General features: G+C 33.7%; 1 protein-coding gene across 8 annotated transcripts in view; it reads right to left on the reverse strand.

Annotated features, from left to right (window-relative positions):
• The window catches only part of ASAP1 (ArfGAP with SH3 domain, ankyrin repeat and PH domain 1), a 594,911-nt gene that overhangs the window by 190,441 nt on the left and 383,309 nt on the right, over positions 1 to 21,161 (reverse strand). For all 8 annotated transcript variants that reach the window (XM_051971096.1, XM_051971093.1, XM_051971094.1 and 5 more), the window contains one exon: positions 10,342 to 10,414. In XM_051971096.1, coding sequence (XP_051827056.1) covers positions 10,342 to 10,414 — 73 coding nt within the window. The remainder of the gene's footprint in view (positions 1 to 10,341; positions 10,415 to 21,161) is intronic.

Below are 21,161 nucleotides of genomic sequence, written 5' to 3' on the forward strand. Positions count from 1 at the left end.
GAAACAAGACTTTGATATCATATGCTTATAATCAAATCACATATGATTGTCTTTTTTTTTTTTTTTTTTTGCACACACTAAAATTAAAGGATTTAGGAGTCCCAATTTTTAGTCATATGATGTTATGGACTTGCAAGTGATACCATGTGTTGTTAATAAGACTAAGTCTGTTCTGAAGGCATATGCTTCTAATCTTTTAATTAAACACTATATAACTCTTAACATTAGCTTCAATAGTGTCTCTCACCAAGGTTATAAAAAATATTACTGTATTTTTAAGAGGAAATAGTGAATCTTAGAGTTACAGTTTAGCTGCCATTCTATAAGAAATCATCAATAGGGTCTATTTTCCTTTTGTGACTGGAGAGACTACTGAGAAAGAGAAGGAAGAGGATTCTTTTTCTTGTCTTTCTTTTTTTTTTTTTTTGCAGGGGGGGGAGGTAATTGGGCTCAAGTGAGTAGTAAGTATTAAGTATCTGAGAGTGGATTTGAACTCAGGTTTTCCCTGACTCCAGGTCCCGGGCTCTATCCACTGTCATCTATCTATCTGCTTTAGGAAAGAGGATTCTTGCAAAGAGACTTGATTAGTTAGCCTGAAGGAGCTGAATAGGGTGGAATCGGGTTTTCAGAAGTAGTCTTCTGCTGTTACAGTGACTGGCTGTGATCACTCTCACATCTAAAATATTAAAATTATTATTTCCATTTTTGCTTTTTTCAGTTAATTGTAAAAACAGAGTACTTATGTAGTGCTTTTAGTTTTGCAATATACTTTACATACATTATCTTATTAAATCCTCACAAAAATCCTCTAAGTAAGTGTTATGATGATCTCTATTTGACAGATGAGAAAAATGATCAAGGTTAAGTGATTTGCCAGGTGACACAGGAACCATCTAAACTCAGATCTTATAGGCTTCAGGTCTGCATAGTGCACTGTACCATTTAGTTATTTCATATATTTGATTAAACACTTAGAAATATCAATATGTACTTAATATGAGAAGACTACAGAATTATATTCATATATAAAAAGTAGGTACTATTGGGAAAGAAAACTTCTCAATTAAGTAACATTTTTTGAACTGGGCTGGTGACTGAATTTAGCTAACTGAAGGACATACTGGAATTGTATTAACTAATGAGGAAACACACACACTTACTCCCCTCTTGCTTTCACTTGGGTGGCTTAAGATTAAATTAGGAAATGAGTTAAGTAGCAGGATAAGAAGTAATCTATGGTTGCCAAGTAAGACCTAAGAGATCCTAGATCCTGTTTAATCCTGCTACATTATAAAATACATAATCTCATTTTTGCTTGGTTATCCTACAAATATGCATAGATGACCTAGTCAGTATTATCCTGCCTTTCTTGAATTCTTAGAGCTAAGGAAGAATTAGGGGAAAAGAAATGGTAAAAAAAATTATGAAGCTACTGAATCACAGATTCACAAAATTTCAAAGCTAGAAAAAACTGCAGAGGTCATATGGTAGAAACATAAATTTTCTATAAAATAGGTTAGAGGTTGTCTGAAGTAGCAAAATGATCTGAGAGAAATCTGACAAGGGGTGATATGTGCTAGGTATTTCATACCTCTGCCACCACTTCAATTATCACCTTCTCTTGGGCTCTTAATAGAGACAGCCAATAATTCAAAGACCCAGAGCTTAGAGAACTGCAATGATGAGCCCACTTTCAAAAACACTGGAAGTTTAGCCCTCATAGCCATCATCCAGAGAAGCAATCCTTGTGGATATTTTGACTTGTCAACTGCCTCTGTATGTATCACTGTCTCAGATTCCTTAAGAGCCACAGCTACTGAAGACTCAAAGTTCTCACCATAAAAGTCCTTGGAATTCTTAAAAAGCTCAATATCAGAAACAGATATAGTTTAATTAATGGAAATGGCTTGATAAAGAAGATGCACTATCATTTGCTTAGCTGCAGCACCCCAGGACCAATGGGTTTTTTCATCTAACTTGCAACTGAAACCTCTATTATGTGATTATCCCATTTTAATGTGAGTCCTTTGAAAAGTAGGAACTGCCTTGCTCTTCTATTTGTATCCCCAGCACTTAACAGAGTGCTTTATATCTTGTTCTTCAATAATTTAATCATTCCTATTCTTTGTGACTTCATGGACACACCAGGTCCTTCTAGCCCCACTATTTCTTGGAGTCTTTTCTGCTGAGTCCTGTCTTCTTATTTATTATATGGACAAAGTATGGAAACTTGCAGTTTTAGTTTTAGACCTTCCAATGAATAGCCTGAATTAATTACTTTTTAAGAACTGATTGATTTTATCTCCTTGCTATCCAAGGGACTCTTCAAATCTTCTCCAGAAGCACAATTTAAAAGTGTCAATTCTGAGGCTCTCAGGTTTCCTTATAGTATAACTCCTTCAAAGGCACACATCGCTAATGAAAAAACCATAGCATTGACCATATGGACTTTTGTCAGCAAGGTGATGTCTCTGCTTTTTAGTATGCTGTCCAGCTTTGCTATAGCTTTCCTTTCACACAGCAGAACTTAATTTCACCATCTGCAGCAATCTCTGAACAGGCTTTTAATATATGATTTTATTTTTTCATTCATTTACTTATTCATCTGCTTCTTTAAAGGAGCTTTTAATGTTATAGAAAGCTCAGAATTTATCAAGGGAGTTCATTCTGGGATAACTGACTGTAATGACTAAGGATCTAACAAGCCTGAATTACTGGAAAATTTTTTCCTGTTTTTTTTCTTCTGTGTTTGTGATGAGATCAACATATACACTGTAAGAAGCACTTAAATGTGCAGAAGAAAAGGCTTGTATAGGAAGATGGGAATGACTTGGCCTAAATCAATTTAGTCTAAATTGCAAATTTTTTTTGAGAAGGAAATAGAAGGAAGTAGACTCTTCATAACTTTATAGAAAACACAAAAAGCAGGGGATATTTCCTATAAAGAGCCATACTTTATTTTGAATGCTTACAATTTTTAAAAAAGCTTCATGCATTCTGACCCAAGCAAATTCAGTATGACAATCAAATAGCCTAAACCCTCTTAATCATTATTAAGACAGAAATTCAGAGAAGATACTTTTTAAAAGTCAAGTATGCCCTGACAAGGAAATATTTCAACATTTCACATAACTTCAATAATTGGATATTCAGTATATTGATAGTTATATAGGTCATGCAAAACATATTCAGAATTGTTCTTCCTCTCCCCCCTCCAAAATACTAATATATAAAATGAAACCAAGAAATTAACGCACAGTAGATTGGAGTTTAATTGAAAAATTTTATAGTTGTTGGCATGATTTTTTATAGCAATATATGTATAGCCAAATGGGACCTAAAAGATCACTGAAACTAAATTCCTATAAATGAGAAAACTATGGCCCAAGTGAAGTGATTTATCCAAGGTTACCCAGCTGATATTTGAATTGAGGTTCTCTTACTTCAGCTAAGGGCTGTATGAGCAATGTATAAGCAATTTTCCTAAATAAGAGTTAATATTAGTTATAAAATCTATATTTAATAAGTCCCTATTATATGCCAGGCACTGTATAAACAATTTTCCTATTAGTTATAAAATCTACAAATATTTAATAAGTCCCTATTATATGCCAGGTACTGTCTCAGATCCTGAGGATATAAGGAAAAAAATGAAACAGTCCCTGTCTTCAACACGTTTACATTTGATCACAATATCCAAGAGACTCAAAAACATAAAAAACAAAACCCCAAAACACAGGAAAATAAAATGTGAGTTCTTTGAAAACAGGGATTGTCTTTTTCCTCTTTTTGCAACACCAGCACTTAAACCAGTGTCTGGAACAAAGTAGGAGTTTAATAAATATTTACCAAATGAATAGTTTGATAATTTGCTCAATTGTTCATTTATTCATTAATTCATCCAATAAACATTTAGTAAATGTCTTCTATGTGCAGAGTCTTATACTAGAAACCTTTGGACAAATCAACTTATTGGAATAATAGTCAATTCTGTTATTATTGACAAGAATGGGTTCAGAAGGTCTGAGCTCTAATTCTAGTCCTGTGTATATTTGGCTAAGTCACTCAGCTACTCTGGGTCTCAGTTTTGTCACCTATAAAATGAAACAATCTCTAAAGATGCTTTCCAGTTCAAATTCCATTAATGCTAAGGCTTAGGATAAAAATGTAGGTTTCTTTTTTTTATGTGCCATTCTTGCCCTGCATCCAACCATCAAGAGGCATAGTGGGAACAATAGCCAAATCACAAATTCCCAAAGCAATTTCTGAATCAAATGACCACTTTTTTTTTTAAAACACTATTAAAAGTTGTCTCATTAGACTTCTTTTCATTTATGATCTCTATCAATAGTAAAACAGCTGAAGGATAAAAATAATATGTATTTTTAAAAAGAGCTTAAAAATCAGAAAAATAATCATCCCCCAATGAACATGTTTAATACTGAGAAAACCAGAATAAGATTTATTTAATAAAATCTTTTTACAAGATCAAACTACATTAATATAACTTTAGCTCTGTGGGAAGATGGAACTGAGAGGCAAGGATGGAAACATAGAAGGAAATGGATACTAGAAATAAGACCTCATGTGGCTTCTTTGGATAAAACCAAAAGCTCTTTCGGACAACAAGAGCCTAGATTCCATTGAACATGTATCATGGAAAGACCAATGTTTTACTCATTTGATTATTTTTAATGGACAATTTGGTTATAGAGATATTTATTCTCACAAAATGATGAAAACACATACTCTAACAGTTGTATAACTCAAATAAAGGTAGTAGGTGTTGACTGCCATTTCTTTTTTGACTGGTAAAACATGGAAATTCTATAGGCCTAGATTTCACCAAAGCATTTAAAAAAATATCTTATGTTATTCTTTTGGAAAAGATAATTGAACATGGGGTTGATGATACTACAACTAGGTGAATGAATAACTAGTTGAATGACAGAAACCAAAATGTAGTTGTTAATGGTTTGGTTTCAACCAGGAAGAAGATCCCCAGTGAAGTCCATCTAAGACTTGTCCTTGACTTTCTGCTCTTTACCATATTTACTAACAGAAACAGCAGGCTCATCAAATCTGAAGATAATACAAAGTTAACACATTAGATAAAAGAATTAGAGTTTCAAAAGCTGTGTTATGCTAACAAGGTCACTCTGAACTAAATTAAATATTAATCACACTTAAAGTTAGATTAAATATAAAGTTCCATACCTTGGGTAAAAAAAACAAAACAGCCTTACAAGTTCAAGATCAGGCAAATGAAAAACAACAGTACATGAGAAAATATGGGGAAGGGTGGAAGGGAGATATGGATATTGGATCGCAAAATCAAAAGAAGACATCAATGTGACATGGCTGCCCAAAAAACTAATGTAAAAGTTAAGCTGCATTAACAGAGACACAACGTCTATAATGTGGTGTTCTGAATTCTCCTTTGTGCAAAATATATTCTGAAGGACTTGATAAGTCAGAAAGCCTCCTATAGAAGCTGATTAGATTGTTGAATGGTCTACAGATCCTACTGGACTATTAGAGATTCTTTGAAAGAACTATGGAATGTTAGTTTTCAAAAGAAAAATAATTGAGGAGGTAATGATGTCATCCAAATATCTGAAAGGTAATGATTTAATTTGATTAAATTTGGTCTTTGTGGCTCCAATTCAACAAGTGGATTTAGTACTACCAAGAGTGGAATGGGTTGTCTAGGAATTTAATAGATCTCCTTTCCCCACAGATATCTAATGAATAAGGCTAAAGGACAAATTTTGGGAAGTGTAGTAGAGGTAATTAACATGCACGTATTAAGTATGTACTATATGTGCAAGTCACTATGCTAAGCACTTGCAATATAAAGAAAGGCAAGGAAAAAAAGGATCCTTGTTATCAAAGAGCTCAAAGTCTAATGAAGGAAACAAAATGCAAAACAGTAACAACAAAACTGCCACAAGGCTATAAACACACAAATCACATACAGAATACATTAAGGATGGGTTGGAATAGATAGTTCTGAAAGTCCCTTCCAATGCTATAATTCCATGAAATGTTCATGGACTTTACCTAAAACCAAAAAGATTGGATTGTATTTGGAAACTTCAAATTTTTTTTCCTTGAGCCCAAGTTATTTCTTATGATAATAGCATATATATTTAAAATCAATATTCTCCTAGAGAGCAAATAATCTCCTAGCAACAAATCATGTAGAGCCATAATGTAAGGGGTTTTTAAAAGGGATATAAATTTATTTCTCCAAAAAAAACTTTTTCGATGTTTTAGTGAGCAGAATCAGGAAAAATATATACTCTGATTACAATGATATAAAAGGAAAGAACAACAATAATCAAAACTGAGTGGTCTGAAATTAAAATGTCCAAGCATGATCCCAAAGAGATATTAGAAGGCATCTCCATGTACCCTTTATTTGTAGAAATGAGACACATTGTGGGACACTGAATATAACATCAAATTTTCTTGAAATGATGGTTAGTATTGCTGGATGATTTTAATCCTCTTTTTATGGATAGTTCTCTGAAAGGGGGAAGAAAATAGAGATCCTTGGAAATGATTTTTTAAAAATTAGATTTAAATTTTATTTTTTAATGTCATACTTTCAATATGGCCTTGAGCTTAATGTTACCTTCTTAAAATATTTTACATTTATATATTTTTGTACCTGCTGTATGATTCTCCATCACCATGGAAATTGTGAAGGTCAGGAACTTTTTATTCCTGTCTTTATATTCCTATCATCTAGCAAAGTGTTTTGTATAATGGAAGCATTTAATAAATATATGTTGAATTGACCTTAGTTGAACATTTGGACCTCTAAATCTAAGGTTTGCATTATTTTCTAAAAACTACAGGGAAAAATAAGTAACGGGAGATGAAATATTTATACACATATATGTATAAATATATGTACATAAATTTATACAAATAAACATATACACATTATATTGTCAAAAATGTGACAGCTTTACATATATTCATAGACTCTCAAAGCTGTAGGGAACAACAGAAGTTTTATGGTTCAGTGCATCTCAGGATAGGAATACCTTCTATGGCATTTTTGACAAATGATCACCTAGTGTAGATAAAGGAAAAACTTCCTCAAAAGCTGTGACTATTGAGGAAGTTTTTCCTTACATCTAAACTAAGTCTTCTTCTCAACAATTTTTACCCATGCACTTAGACAATTTTGTTTCAGAAGAAGATATTACAGAAAGATAAATGTCCAGAGTTTGTTTATTAAGTATCTATTATGTATGAAGTCTAGTGGTAAGAGGCTGGGAGAGATGGAAAAATGACTTCTATTAATATAGTCAACCTATGTAATAACTACTAGACAGTCTTTATAAAGCACAATAGAATGATAAAGTATAAGTACAAGATTCTATAAGGAAGTAAAGAATTTCTGACTTGCTTGATATCAGAATATACTGACTTCTAGATCAGGCCAATTTTCCTGTACTGGAAAAAAAAAAAAAAAGCAGATTTCCTTTATAATTTATTAAATTTGGTCTGTATGAAAATAGCAAGCCTCTAACTAGGACAACAAACTTTATAAGACTGATACAACATTTTTCCCTGAAGCTCAGAGATCTCAGGATTTATTGACCACGGAGAGAAAGTGAATATTGGAAACAATACACAGGATATTTGTGAAACTTGTTCTTTCCCTTATTCTCTCTTTCACAGAATTTCAAATTTTTAAAAAGAGAGAGATAACTGAGCATCTACTAGTTCACAATACTGGTCAAATTTAGAGCATCCACCCTGAAGGAAAATAAGGAGACATTGACAAAATAACCTTCACAATCTGTACAGCCAAAATTATTTCTGGGCTTGTCATTGTACCTTTTCCTGGAATCATGGCAAAACTTTTCAAGAGAAACAATCATAAAAAAGATTTAAGAAACTCAGATATAAAGAATTAAAATAATGACAAGAACATTTAAAAACAAACACTATCCTATCCTAGAGAACCTTTAACTAGATTACAGTATAAATGTGAACATTTCATTTTACTTCTAGAATTCAGTATATAATTATACTTTGATTCCCTTGTCTTTTCCTTATAGCTCCAAAGGTAATAAGTTTCATTCTGAAGAAGGGAAAGGCAGGTAAAATTCCACATGGACAAAAAGCAGTGAATAAGCCACTCTAATTATTATCATCTTTACTTTGATAACTAATCTGGTTCTTACTGATTATGGGCATCCCCTCTGGCAATAGTCAATAAGCATTTATTAAGTGCCTATGTGTCAGGTTATGTAAACCTATCCATGCCTGCCTAGCCTCTGTGACACATTTTTTGCATTTCCCCATAAGTTCATCACTGAGAGTCTACCCTTCACGTCAAGGATCTTCCTCTCTTTCTTTTCATCTCATGAAAATACCAAAGAAGCATGTGGATTTTCTCTTGTCTTTGTTTTTGCCTTACTTTTTCTCTCCCAATCTTTAATGATAATAGTTTCTTCTAAATAATTCTTTGTTTGAAAGTGTTATAGCCTCTTTACCAAATTCTCCTTCGTTACCTGATCCCCAACTTAGATTCTTTAGCAAATATAGATTTCTATGAGTCAGTCAGTCATATCACATCATCAGGAGAAAATTGGAATTTAAAATATAGATCTTTGTTCCAGGGGAAGTTGAAGGTCATTTAAAAACAACACTTCTATGATGATGAAATTACTTGACTTTACAACTATATCAATTGTAGTACATAGTTAACTTATTAAGTGTCTTTGTCTTTGATAGTAAATTACCTACTGGAGATACACAGATGAGGTAAGACCCAATTCCCATCCTCAATAAGCTTATAATCTAAAAAGGAAGAAACTACACATGCAAACCAGAATGTTATAAATACAAAGAATTCCAAAGTTCTAGATAAACTGAATGAATTAACTTCATGAGTTTTATCAACTACTGCACATGGGAAACATTATTAAATATCTAGAACTGCAAAGTACCAAGTTAGACACTTGGGATACACAAACAGTTAAGACATAATCCATTACTTGTAAAGCAATGGTAATTACTTTTAAAGTAATTATAAAGTACCAAGTTAGACATTTGGGATACACATAATCTATTACTTCAAGAAATTTATAATCTAACCCAAAATATGCAAAATATGAAAGAAAATTCAATTCATTAATTTGAGGGGGAGAGGTCATTTTTGGTTTGGAGAGAAAAGCCTTTCACTGAAGAAATAAAACAGTTGAGTAAGATTTTGAGTGAAGGGAGAAATTGTACCTTGAGGTTTTTGGATTATGGATAGGCGTTTATCTGAGTAGATAGCATGAACAAAAGCAAAAGGAAAGGGCAGGCCAGGAACAGAAGACATTACCACTTTTCAGCCTTTCCTTGTCTGTAGCTCTGGAGGCCATTAAGTGATACTTTTGGTGAACTCTTTACTTTGATTTGTTTCTTCCAATGAAAAAAGACCTGTTTTTATTTTCCTGAAGATTCTATTCCTAATTTTTGTGACTTAAAATCATATTCCTTTTATGCTCACTCTCCACTGAAACAGCTTCATTCCTTTCCTCCCCACTTTTCAGATTCCTTGAATATGCTGTCTTTCCCCATTTGAATGTAAGAGTAGGACAATTATTCTTTTTACTTATATTTATATATCTAGCATTTATCACAGTGGCTGGAAAATAGTAAGCACTTAAGAAATGCTTGCTTGCTTCCTTCTTTGTATCCTCAGAACTTGCCTGGAATGTAGCAAGCATTGAAATAGAAATAAAGAGTACTTGTGGAATTGAATTGATTCATTCAAGAGCAAAAAATATTTATTAAGCACCACATTCATATACTGTGCTGGACCCTTTGCTAAGTTATATCTTCACAGAGTTTATCCTTCAGTAGGTAGATGAGATATTCCTCAAAAAACATACTACATAAACTATGATGCATTAATTACAAGAAAATAAAGTGTTATGTATGAGATCAAATTAGTGAGAGATCACTGCTTCCTGGGCCAATCTGTGAAATTATTATAGAGCAATAAACCTCATTTTTAAAGTTTGAGTTTATTAGAATTAATACTCTACTGAATGTAGAGGTTTTTACTGTCACCTCATTTAAACCCCACCCCTCACCTCCCTACAGCAACATCAAATTGTTGCTCTTTTCCCCCCCTTTTAAACCACTAACAGATTTTGGCAGATAATAGAGCTGGAGGGGACAGATGATAAAAACTGAATTTATTTGACCTAGTTTGTCACTTGCATCAACTGTTACATAAATTTAACATCCTGCAAATAACAAAGCAAACTCTGGAGACATAATTTAATAATTCATGCTAGTGGCTTTGAAGAGGCTTACCTTGACCAGAATTGTATATTGCTTTTACAGACTTTTTCACTTTCTGGAGGGCAGTTCTATCTTGGTCTAGAGCCTAAACAAAACCAAAACAAAAAGTAAAAATAAATAAATGAATGAATGAATAAATAAAGAGTTCATTAATGAAAAGAAATAAAGTAAGAACCAGCCCTTTCTGCATTTGCTTTTCCTAAGCATAAGAACAAACACCACATGCAGTGACATATTTATAAATAGCTAACTTCAGGCACTAGAAGTACCCTGAATGTGTTGACAGAGTCATCGTGGGAAATCTTTTGTCACTCAGTCCTTCACATGTATAAGCCTCTGAGAATCAAGATGATGATGATGTGGCAGTCACTCAACATAGAAAGCTTAACACAGAGAACTATACTAGTATTGGCACAAGAACAGTAGAAACAACACTGAAATGAACAGTTTGAGAGATTTGATTTTCAGTTCCAATTCCATCATTTCGTAGCCATGTAAACCTGAACAAAACATATCTTTGATTCCCATTTTCCTGATTTATGAAGAGAGAGAGAAATAATTTACACTATTCTGTACCTAAGAGAATTGTTATAAGGATCAAATGAGGCAACTAAGGAGCACAGTGGATAGAGTAGTAAACCTGGACTCTAGCTATAGGACCTTAAATATGTCACTCGAGTTTGTTTCCTCAACTTCTCAGAGTTCTCATGAGGATTAAATGAAATAATAATTATAAAGTATTCAGCATACTTCCTGAATACACTAAATAGGTACTAAATGCTAGTTATTTTCAAATGAGAAGATATAGGAAAGAATTATAATTATTAAATGTTATATTTCCTCTAGTAATCTTGGTTTTTGTTGTTGTTGCCTTTTTTTTTTTTTTTTTAAAGGGGGGGAATGGCTTTCTTTTATACTCCCATTACTTACTATAATACCTTGCATACCTGGCACGTAGTAATTAATACAGGTTAGTTGATTATGTAAAAAATGAGCTACTGTTGATATTATCTCTGGACATATATAAAAGAATTAATATCCTAATCTCAGTCTTCAATGAAGAAGTAAGAAAATACATTTAAAAATAATCTACAAATAGATATAATTGCATTATTATATTCTCTGGGACTCAAAGAAAAGACTGGACTAAAAATTTTTTAGTTCTGGCTTTAAATCAATGATCTTATGACCTCTAAAGTACTTTTCAGTTTTCATTAAATTTGATTTAACAATGACAAGAATAGGAATTGAACTAGATGATGTTTAGACTCTATAAGTCTATAAAAATTAGTGGAATAAAGGTTGCACACTTTGACGTGAGATTGATAGCCATGGTCTGGTGCTAAATGGGAATAAGGGTTAAAGGCAGAGCTGAGGCAAATTTCTATACCTCTGAGGAGGGTAGGTTTAGAAATTATTTTGCCTTTGTGCTGTTATCCCATGTAGATTTTAGGTTTATGCTGTAATATGTGCATGTTGATAAACATGTATATTTATATGTAGAACATATACACATAAATTCCACAAAATATACTTCTCTGTTATTGTTTTAAAATGAACATTTGTGATTTTAAAAAAATCTAATGTCTTATTAAAAGTCGGAGTTAATATACATCACCCTATGTACTCAACACATCTGACTACTGCCTTTCCAACTCCCATTTCAAGTTTTATTATATAGCATGTAGGATGAATAACATGGCCAATATCTTACAGGCAGAATAGAGTCATAGTGGAAAATAGTAGTTCTGCTTATCTGAGTGAGTGAGTAAAGAGTGAGGGCTATGAGAAAGATACAAGAAATTAGGATTGTTTGGAATTGTATTTCTGGCTATGACAAGTCTAAGCATTCTTGGAAAAAGCAAGGACATTTAAAAATATTTAAAATATTCCATGTCCATTTTTAATTGCAAGGTCCCATTCCCATTTTCCTAAACTATGACAAATAAAGCACTGAATAGTGGAAGAAGCACTGGACAAAAGCAAACAGATCTGGATTCTTCTAATCCTGATTTAACCATTGAATAGTCATGTGACCCATGGACAGATATTAGGCCTTTAGGTCTTAATTTTATCTCCTACAAATGAAGTAGATTAGACTATATTACTATGATGATTAATATTATAATAAATAATGTCATTAATGCTTATTTTTAAGCAGGCAAAGTAGATTACTTTTGGAAAGACAGATTATTTTTGTTGCTGCTGCTGCTATCACTATTATCACCATTATTACTAATACTACTAAGAACTCATGAGTTCTATTTATTGTTCCTTGTTTTTTAATTTATTTGCTTCCTCATATCCATGACTAATTAACAACTCATGTGCATAAATCAAAACTGAGAGATAGGTTAGTTGGTATTCTGTGTATTAGAATGGTCCTGTGATTTTACAGATTCAGGGAATTCCTAGTGAGGAAACACTCTATACAGATTAACAGTTCTTTTGTAACTTGTGTTCTCATAGAGTTGTCTGGGAAACTTATAGGTACATCTGGTAAATAAGATTTAACCAGGTTTTTCCTGATTTCAAGGCTCGTCTCTCTACCCACTAAGTCAACGCTATTATTACATAATTGATTACATAAATGATTATCATCATCATCACCACCATCACTACGATTATCAACCTTTTTCACTAAGATAATATGGCATGTTGTGGTAGTTTAAAGAATAGCCTTATACTCAATAAAAGCTAGCTATAAGCCTACAGGACCATGTCATATCCAAGTTAATATTTCACTGCCCCAGGGCAATCTTCTACAATCACTAGATATTATAAACTTGTCATGAAGCTAGAGATCTTCAACAATAAAATAAATTTACATATTAGGAACTCCTCATACTAATAAAATTACTAGGCTGAACTCCTCATCTCCAAAGCAGTAATAATAAAGCAGCTGACATTTATAGTACTTTAAGATTTCAAAGGCAATCTACATAAGCTAATTTCATTTGGTCCTCACAACAACCCTATGAACAAACAGCATTATATTTTTAAAATTTCCATTTTACAAATGAAGAAACCAAGTCTTAGAGGAAGTGGTTTGTTTAGTGATTAAGAAACAACTGAAACAGACCTCAAACATGCTTTCTGATTCAATATCTAATCTTTTAAAAAATTCTTTTTAAACTACAGCAGACTTGGAAAATAATGATCATGACAATAATTCCAAATGAGAAAAATAATTGTTTAAGGGACATAGCTACAACAAAGACCTTCTTCCTGCTTCTGTGGTATTAGTAAAACTCTTCTCCCAACCTTGCACAAACACACATACAGAATTTCCAGAATATAAGAACATACTTCAAATTCAAATTTACTTTTACAAGTAAATTTACATTTACAAAAATGTACTTGACAGATAGTCATAGCAAGGACAGGTGATGCTTTATAAGCTGGTACTTGGCCATTAGCAAAAATATCCAAAGGGAAACATATTTTTACAGCATCATGCTTAATGGAGATTAGAAATGTACTCATTTGATCAAGCAAGTTTCCCTCAATTCTTCAGATTATGTTTAACTTTGCTACAAGCTTCACTCATTTTCATTTTCGTATAAAAGCCACATTTATCAATAATAGCCTATGAAATGACCACAAATGGAACCTGATAAACTCCTAAAAATTCCTTAGAAGATGATCTATTCAGGTAAGACTTTCCATGATTTACAGGATGTATTTGTTATTCTTCTAATAAAGTAGTTGATCCTTTGATATGAAGAGTTCGTTTGAGTCTAATCTTCACTCTAACATTAACCCTCATTTTTAAGTTTTGAGCAACCTTAGCAGAAATGTGGTCCAAGTCTCCTATGAAGAGAGTATATACTATCTAATTAGCATTTAAGAAAACACTTTGAAGGTAAAAGGTGCTAAAACTTAAATGAGGACTCTAAGGTCAAGTGACTTGACCAAGATCACACATCTAGATTACTGTTTAGTAAAATGTGAACTCGGGTTTTCTTAATTCCATTCTATCAACATATTATGCCAACTAGCTGTCCAGTTATACAACAGAGTTGCATCTCTTTTCAATAATTCAACAAGCATTCATTAAATATCTTTGGTATGCAGAAAAAAGATAAATAAAATTTATATAAACATGGTTCCAGCCTATATGATTACAGTCCATTTGGGAGGTATAAACATATATTCATAGATAAAAAACAATAATTTCACACTAAGTGTATATAATAAGGACTAAAGTGCTTTGTTAATTTCAGAGATGAAAAGTTAATGTTAAAATCTAAAATTTTTACTTGGTATGTTATGGGTTAGGGAAATACTGATGATAATAGCAGCTAGAACGGTACAAAAAAGAAGAGGATATCTATTTTAGGGAACCAATTAAAAGGCTTTTACCTGAGAAAAGGAGGTAGTCTCTTATACAAGGATAAGATGCTAAGAGGTGGATGTATAGTCAGAAAAAAATGGGTTCAAACCCTAATTCTGTCATTGAGCAAATTTACTGATCTCTGGGTCTCAGTTTGCTCATAAATAAAATGGATAGGTTGAAATAGAAGGCTTCAGAACACCTTGCCAGCTCTTCATCATTTTATGATTAGATAATCTCTAAAGGTTCCTCAAAATCTAAATTTCTACTTACAAAGAAAAAATGATCAAACTATGATAAAAGCTTACTATTTGCATTAAGAGGGCCCAGAAGGAAAAGTAAACTGAGCTTCTCCTAGAAAACATAGAAAGTGGTAAATCTGTTTCATTCATTATTATTTTTTTAAGCTTACAAAAATTGCTCTTACCATATACAATGTTCAACAAGTAATCAGATGCATTAAGCATTTTCCCTCTGTTTTCCATCAGCATGCATAATGGCTTGGATAAAGGGTGGAATCTGACCTGGGGCAGCACAAACTAAGTGGATTATCTTGAACTATAGAAGGCCCACAGCACCCTCAGAAATATTTCAAAGGTTAGGGATAAAGGAAAAAGTTCAGTATCCTCCCTTCAGCAATATCTTCTGAAAGATTTTAAGAATCCATTGCATTGATTTATCTTTACACTATAAAAGTGTGTGTGTGTGTGTGTGTGTGTGTGAGAGAGAGAGAGAGTGAGAGAGAGAGAGAGTGAGAGAGAGAGAGAGAGAGAGAGAGAGAGAGAGAGAGAGAGAGAGAGAGATTTAGATCCTGAATGATGTTTTGGACAGAGAGAAACTAAAGAATTGCTCCCTTCAGCAAGCATAGAGAAGATACTGATAGAGATCAGTTTTGCTCCATGGTCCCACCCTCAGGGAAGGAAATGAAGTTTGAAATCCAAGTTATGTCAAACCCCTGAATGAGGTCTGGAGCAGTCTCATCTTGCCACAACTGGTCAGGAATCCCAGTCATGTCCCTGAGGTCATCACTTATGGGTCATCCCATGACTGTGATCCTTCTTTGGGTCAGTTTACCACAACATTTTGCCTCATGATGTCTTTCTCTTTACTTCTCCTCCCCTGTGCCACCTGGTATCTCCCCTAACTCCAGTATGCTTCTCAATCCCACTTCTCCTCCCTACAGCTAACTCTTTTAGGGTGCTAAGTCCTTTTCAGGATTTAGCCTACCAGCTAAGGTTATGCCCCAATCTCATGGGAAGTTCCTTTTCTACTGGGAAATTCTGAGTTCCACAGAGGAACTTGTTTTTCACATAAGCTCCCCCACTCTATTTCATATTTAGCATTGCTAGTGTCTGCTATATCCCTTAATTTTGTCTATAATTTCTTCCCTAAATTAATCTACTTTTTGCCAAAGAGAATGGCCATTGTGAATTCTTCACATGACCGAACCCAACTTTGGTGCATATCATCATCTGCTGTCTACATTACCTCAAACCACATCATTTTGGCCCTCAAACCACATCAGACAGAAGACAGAGACTGAGACGGAGACAGAAAGAGGAAGAATGAGAGAGAGAGGTGGGGGGAGGGAGAGGGAGAGGAAGAAGAAGGGGAGAAGAAGGGGAGAAGGAGAGGGAGCACAAAAAAAGAAAGCATTTTTATATAAAAACAACTCCAGGAAAGTTGGCCATACCACACACTAACAAATTCATCCAGCTATGTATTGAAAGCAGCTGGACCTAAATATTTTAAAAGTAAGCTTAAAGTGACCATGGCACTTCATCTTGATATCTGGATTTGTTTATTGTTTTTAATATTGACATTTACTTACACTCTTAAAACTATCATTTTGCCCAACTTAAAGACAATGGCATTTATCTTCCTTACTTTTGCAGTCACAGTCAAAATCTAATCTCTCAAGGGCTTATTATTATTCAAAAAATTTTGAAATGTCCTCCCTGCAAAGTAGGTGCTCTACCTTATATTATAGATGTTTGTCTCATAATACAATGTAATTTTCTACTATGTCAAAGTGACAAACATAAAATTCAAACCCAGAATAACAAAATCCTTAAATTTAAAAAAAAAAAAAAAAGGGATATCAAAGGTCACTAAGTTCAACTTTAATCCAGAATACAAAATCTCAAGCAAATGTTCATCAATTCTCTGCCTTAAAAATTCCCAGTGACAAGAAACTCATGAGACAATCCATGATGTTTTGGACAGCTCTAATCATTAGCAATTTTTTTCATATATTGAATCTACTTCCTACCTCAACTTACTAGTTTCACTTCTGACACTACACAAAAAAATCTTGCAGATATTCATTCAAATATTTGAAGACAACTGTCCCCTAAAGTCTTCTTTCCTTCAATGGTTTTAAATGACCTTCTTAAGACAAAATTATTAGATCCCTCATCATCCTGGTCACACACTTTTGGATATGATATGAATTGTCACCATCTCCCCCTAAAATGGTATTCCCATGCTTCTTTCTTGAGCAGAATTTGGTCTAAATTAGGGTTTAAACTTTTTCCACTCATAACCCCTTATTGCCCAATAAATTTTTACAAGACCACAGGTACATAGGTATATAAAACGGGTACATAAATCAAGCATTTACTGATAATAAATCATAATTTCATGACCCCATATGGGGTGTCACAATCTACAGTTTAAGAAGCCTTGGGAGAATGCTCCCTGACTGATAAATGGTCAAAGCAGCTTTCAGAAGAACTTAAAACTATCTATAATCCTATGAACCATGGTTTGCCCACATGGGATTTGAATGGCACTAATTGTTAGGAAGGCTCCCTAGCATTAAACTTAAATGATCTCTTTGCAATTTCCTCTGAAACGAATTCTACCTTCTAGGATCAAACAGGGAATACCTCCTACATGTCTTTAAGGTAACTGCTCTTACAATGCCTAAAAGATGGTAATCATAGATTTATATATCTAGAAAGGGAACTCAGAGGTCATTTTACATGTGGGAGGTTGATGCCTACAAAGAATAAATGATTTGCCAAGGTTGCAAAGGTAACAATGACAGTGAAACAAGTTGAACTTAGTTCTTGAACTTGGACAGACAACAAACTGAGTATTTTTTCTATCATTGTGCTGCCTTCCTTAATCTTCTTTTCTCTAGGCAAAGCAATCCTAATTTCTTGCATAATCATCCACCTTAAATAGAATCCTTCGTAGAGATTTTAGATCTTATTATTTTATCTTTATGAGAAGAAGAAAAGAATTTAGGACACTGTTGTCTTTGAGAGAATCTGAGTTGAGATAAAAACTGAGAGAAGACTAAGAATTTTGTTTTTAAAGAAACTTGAAGAGTTAATATTAATGGAAAAAGTCTGTGGAAGACAATAAATGGTTAACTGCTAATGGGCAAAATAAAAGACAAAGTAACATATGAAAACAAGTCTGTGAGGGACTTGGGAGAATTAAATAGCACCTTTGAGAGACACTATGAAAGAACTGAGTTTAATTCTTATTCAGTGGAGAAAACAGTCTGTTTAGTAAAAACATCTGATGATAATTCCTGAGATGCTTTAATGACCATCCTGAGAGAAATGAATTGCTAGACTGAGGTTCCAGAATTTTAGAATAGTTAGCACTTCAAGCCATAGGTGAGAAGAACCTTTGACTGTGAGCTTTTTTTCAGGTGATATATAATTGAAATATTTATCTGTTTCTTTGTATTAGATTAAATCTATTAAAACAGTATAAAACGGGTACAATGACATTTGCCTAAGTCTATGAGAGTGAAACTTGAGACAGAAAAGAAAAAGCTTATAAGAAATGAGACTTCACTATTTTTTATAAGTGACAGTGAGAGCTCAAAGCTAAATGAATTTTACTTTTTAATTACTTTATGACTACTTTTACTTCATATCTTCTAGATTTCCTTTGAACCCAATGAACTCAACAAAAAAGTAAAAAGTTAGGAGGTGGACTGAAGGATGGAAGTTTAGTACAATTGTTATCAAAAACCTATGAGATGTATTGCATCCATTCTCCACCCCCTCATCTAAATAATTGCTATGAGAAGAAGACAAAAATCCACTACACTTAAATATAGTCATGAGATCATTATCCACTTAGGTAATCAATGGGTACTTGATAACTGGACTTGACATTAATGCTGGTATTTTTTCTTCTTAAATTATGTTTTCATTGAGTATAGTTTGGAAGCAACACTATCTGTCCTCAATTGCAGAATGTCCAATATGGGCACTATTTAGGAGCTTACCTGAAAAACACTAAAATAGAAAGTATCAAAGAATTCAGGAAAGCATTTATGCAAACAATGGCCTCCCAGATGATTTTGAATGAACTCAGCACAAAGAAGTGGGTTACAGGTTTTTGGCCTTGAGTATTCAAAACAGGTATTTGGAGAAAAAGCAGGAAGAAATCAATCAAGACGTATATGTGGTTATACCACCCTAGGTGGGTTATACTTGACTGGCATGTCAACTATTATACATTGGCCCTTACTTGTAAATATTTTGACTAGCTTTGTGGGTGTTATTCAAAATCACGGATTTCCTTTCATCAGTTGATTAGCAGGTAGCCTAACATTTAGCTTTGTGTAAACTGGGAATTGTAGCTTTGAGGGATTTACATCTGTAGAGAATTACAGCCTTGATTCCAGGCAGGATTTTTAGCAAGAGAGAGAGGAGAGAGAAGAGAGAGAGAGCGTGAGAGAGCGAGAGAGCGAGAGCGAGAGCGAGAGCGAGAGAGAGAGAGCGAGAGAGAGAGAGAGAGAGAGAGAGAGAGAGAGAGAGAGAGAGAGAGAGAGAGAGAGAGAGAGTGAGAGATACTGACACAGAGAGAGAGCACACATGAACTCAATCTGCATATGCCAAAAAAAAAAAAAAAAAAAAAAAGCTAGCATTTCCAAAAGCAATCATGTCAATCCAAGTGAAATATATGGCCTGCAAAAGTTTCTTTCGGTAACTTCAATTTTAATTTGATTAACAGAAGAGGGTGGTAACTACTCCCCTTTAGATAATTGATGGTCTAGTAAAATATTCACTTGTCTCCAAACAAGACACACTTTCCTGTCTCTGTAACATTATTCATAATCTCCCCGAACCTAGTAGGCTACTCTTTCTGTCATTTCAAAGTACTTCCCCATCTTTACCTCTTGAAATCCTACCCAATTGAAGCCCCTAAACATTTACCTCCATGAGGCCTATAGCTAGGATCCCTCTCTAATATGAATTTTAAAGAGTTTTCACACTTCTTATACATTCTCATTTTAATCTGCATTATAGTTCCCCATATATGTCTTATCTCCTCTTCTAAATTGTAAATGCATTGAAGGAAACTTCTACTTTTTGCTTTTAAATCCCCCTCAGCACCCATCACAGTGCTCTTTACACAGCTGGAATTTAATAAACATTATTAGGCTGAATGAATGAACTCACAGAATAGCTTTAAAATGTACTTCTGAAAATGAAGTTTGCTTTGTGCTTTTGAAAATACAATTTTTAAAGATAGCTATTTATGACAGACTCCTACTAAAGTCTTTCCTCAGATGGCGCATCTTACTAGGGACATGACATTAAGTTCCCACCAGCTGTGCCAGACAACATTCAAACTCCAGCAATTGTACACAAGTCCAAGTATGGGGGCAATGACAGAAATGTCTGTCCATCTGAGGATAACCTTACATGAATTCAGACAGGCTTATTACCTAACCTTGTTCAAAAGATAGCTAGAAGATTCTATTTAAGACTTTTCAAAATCATGTTTCAAAAGTGAATTTTGGAAAGAAAAATGAGGATTGCATTTTTTATTTTCTCTAAGGATGAGAAAAAAAAATGAACATTGATCATTATTATCATGTCTATGGAACCCAAACTTAGGTGAAATGGTTCTAAAACAGGATTAAGTGATTTAGCTTATGAGCTAGATTCCACACATGCTAATTTCAGGCAAGTCTGTCTCCCAAGAGAGAAATAAATCAAAGAAGACATTTTCTACTGACAACACATTTTTTTTGGTTAGTCATTTCAGTGAAGTCCAATTTTCTCTGGCCCTATTTGGAGTTTTCTTGGCAAAAGTACTGGTGTGCCTTGCCATTTCCTTCTCCAGTCCATTTTACAGATGAGAAAACTGCAACAGAATTAAATGACTTGCTTAGGGTCACATAGCAAGTGTCTGAGGCCAGATTTGAACTCGGGAATATAAGTTTTCCTGATTCTAGGTTTAGTACTCTCTATCCACCATGCCAGCTAGCTGCCCATACCGCATTGTTACCTGAAGATTTTTGTTATTGATGTTATTTTATTTTATTTTATTTTTTGCTTAACTAGTGTCAGATACAAAAAACAAAAACAAAACAAACTTTTACTTGAACTAAATCAACTGACTAACTGCCAGGCAGGAAGATTCCAGAAGTATAAGAGCAATGGGCAGTGGGCCACTCAGGACTTCCCATTGTCACCTAGAATTCTAATCTGCATTTGTACTGGCAAAGCCA

Source organism: Antechinus flavipes, chromosome 1 (genome assembly GCF_016432865.1).
Source record: "Antechinus flavipes isolate AdamAnt ecotype Samford, QLD, Australia chromosome 1, AdamAnt_v2, whole genome shotgun sequence".
NCBI classification, from domain to species: Eukaryota; Metazoa; Chordata; class Mammalia; order Dasyuromorphia; family Dasyuridae; genus Antechinus; species Antechinus flavipes.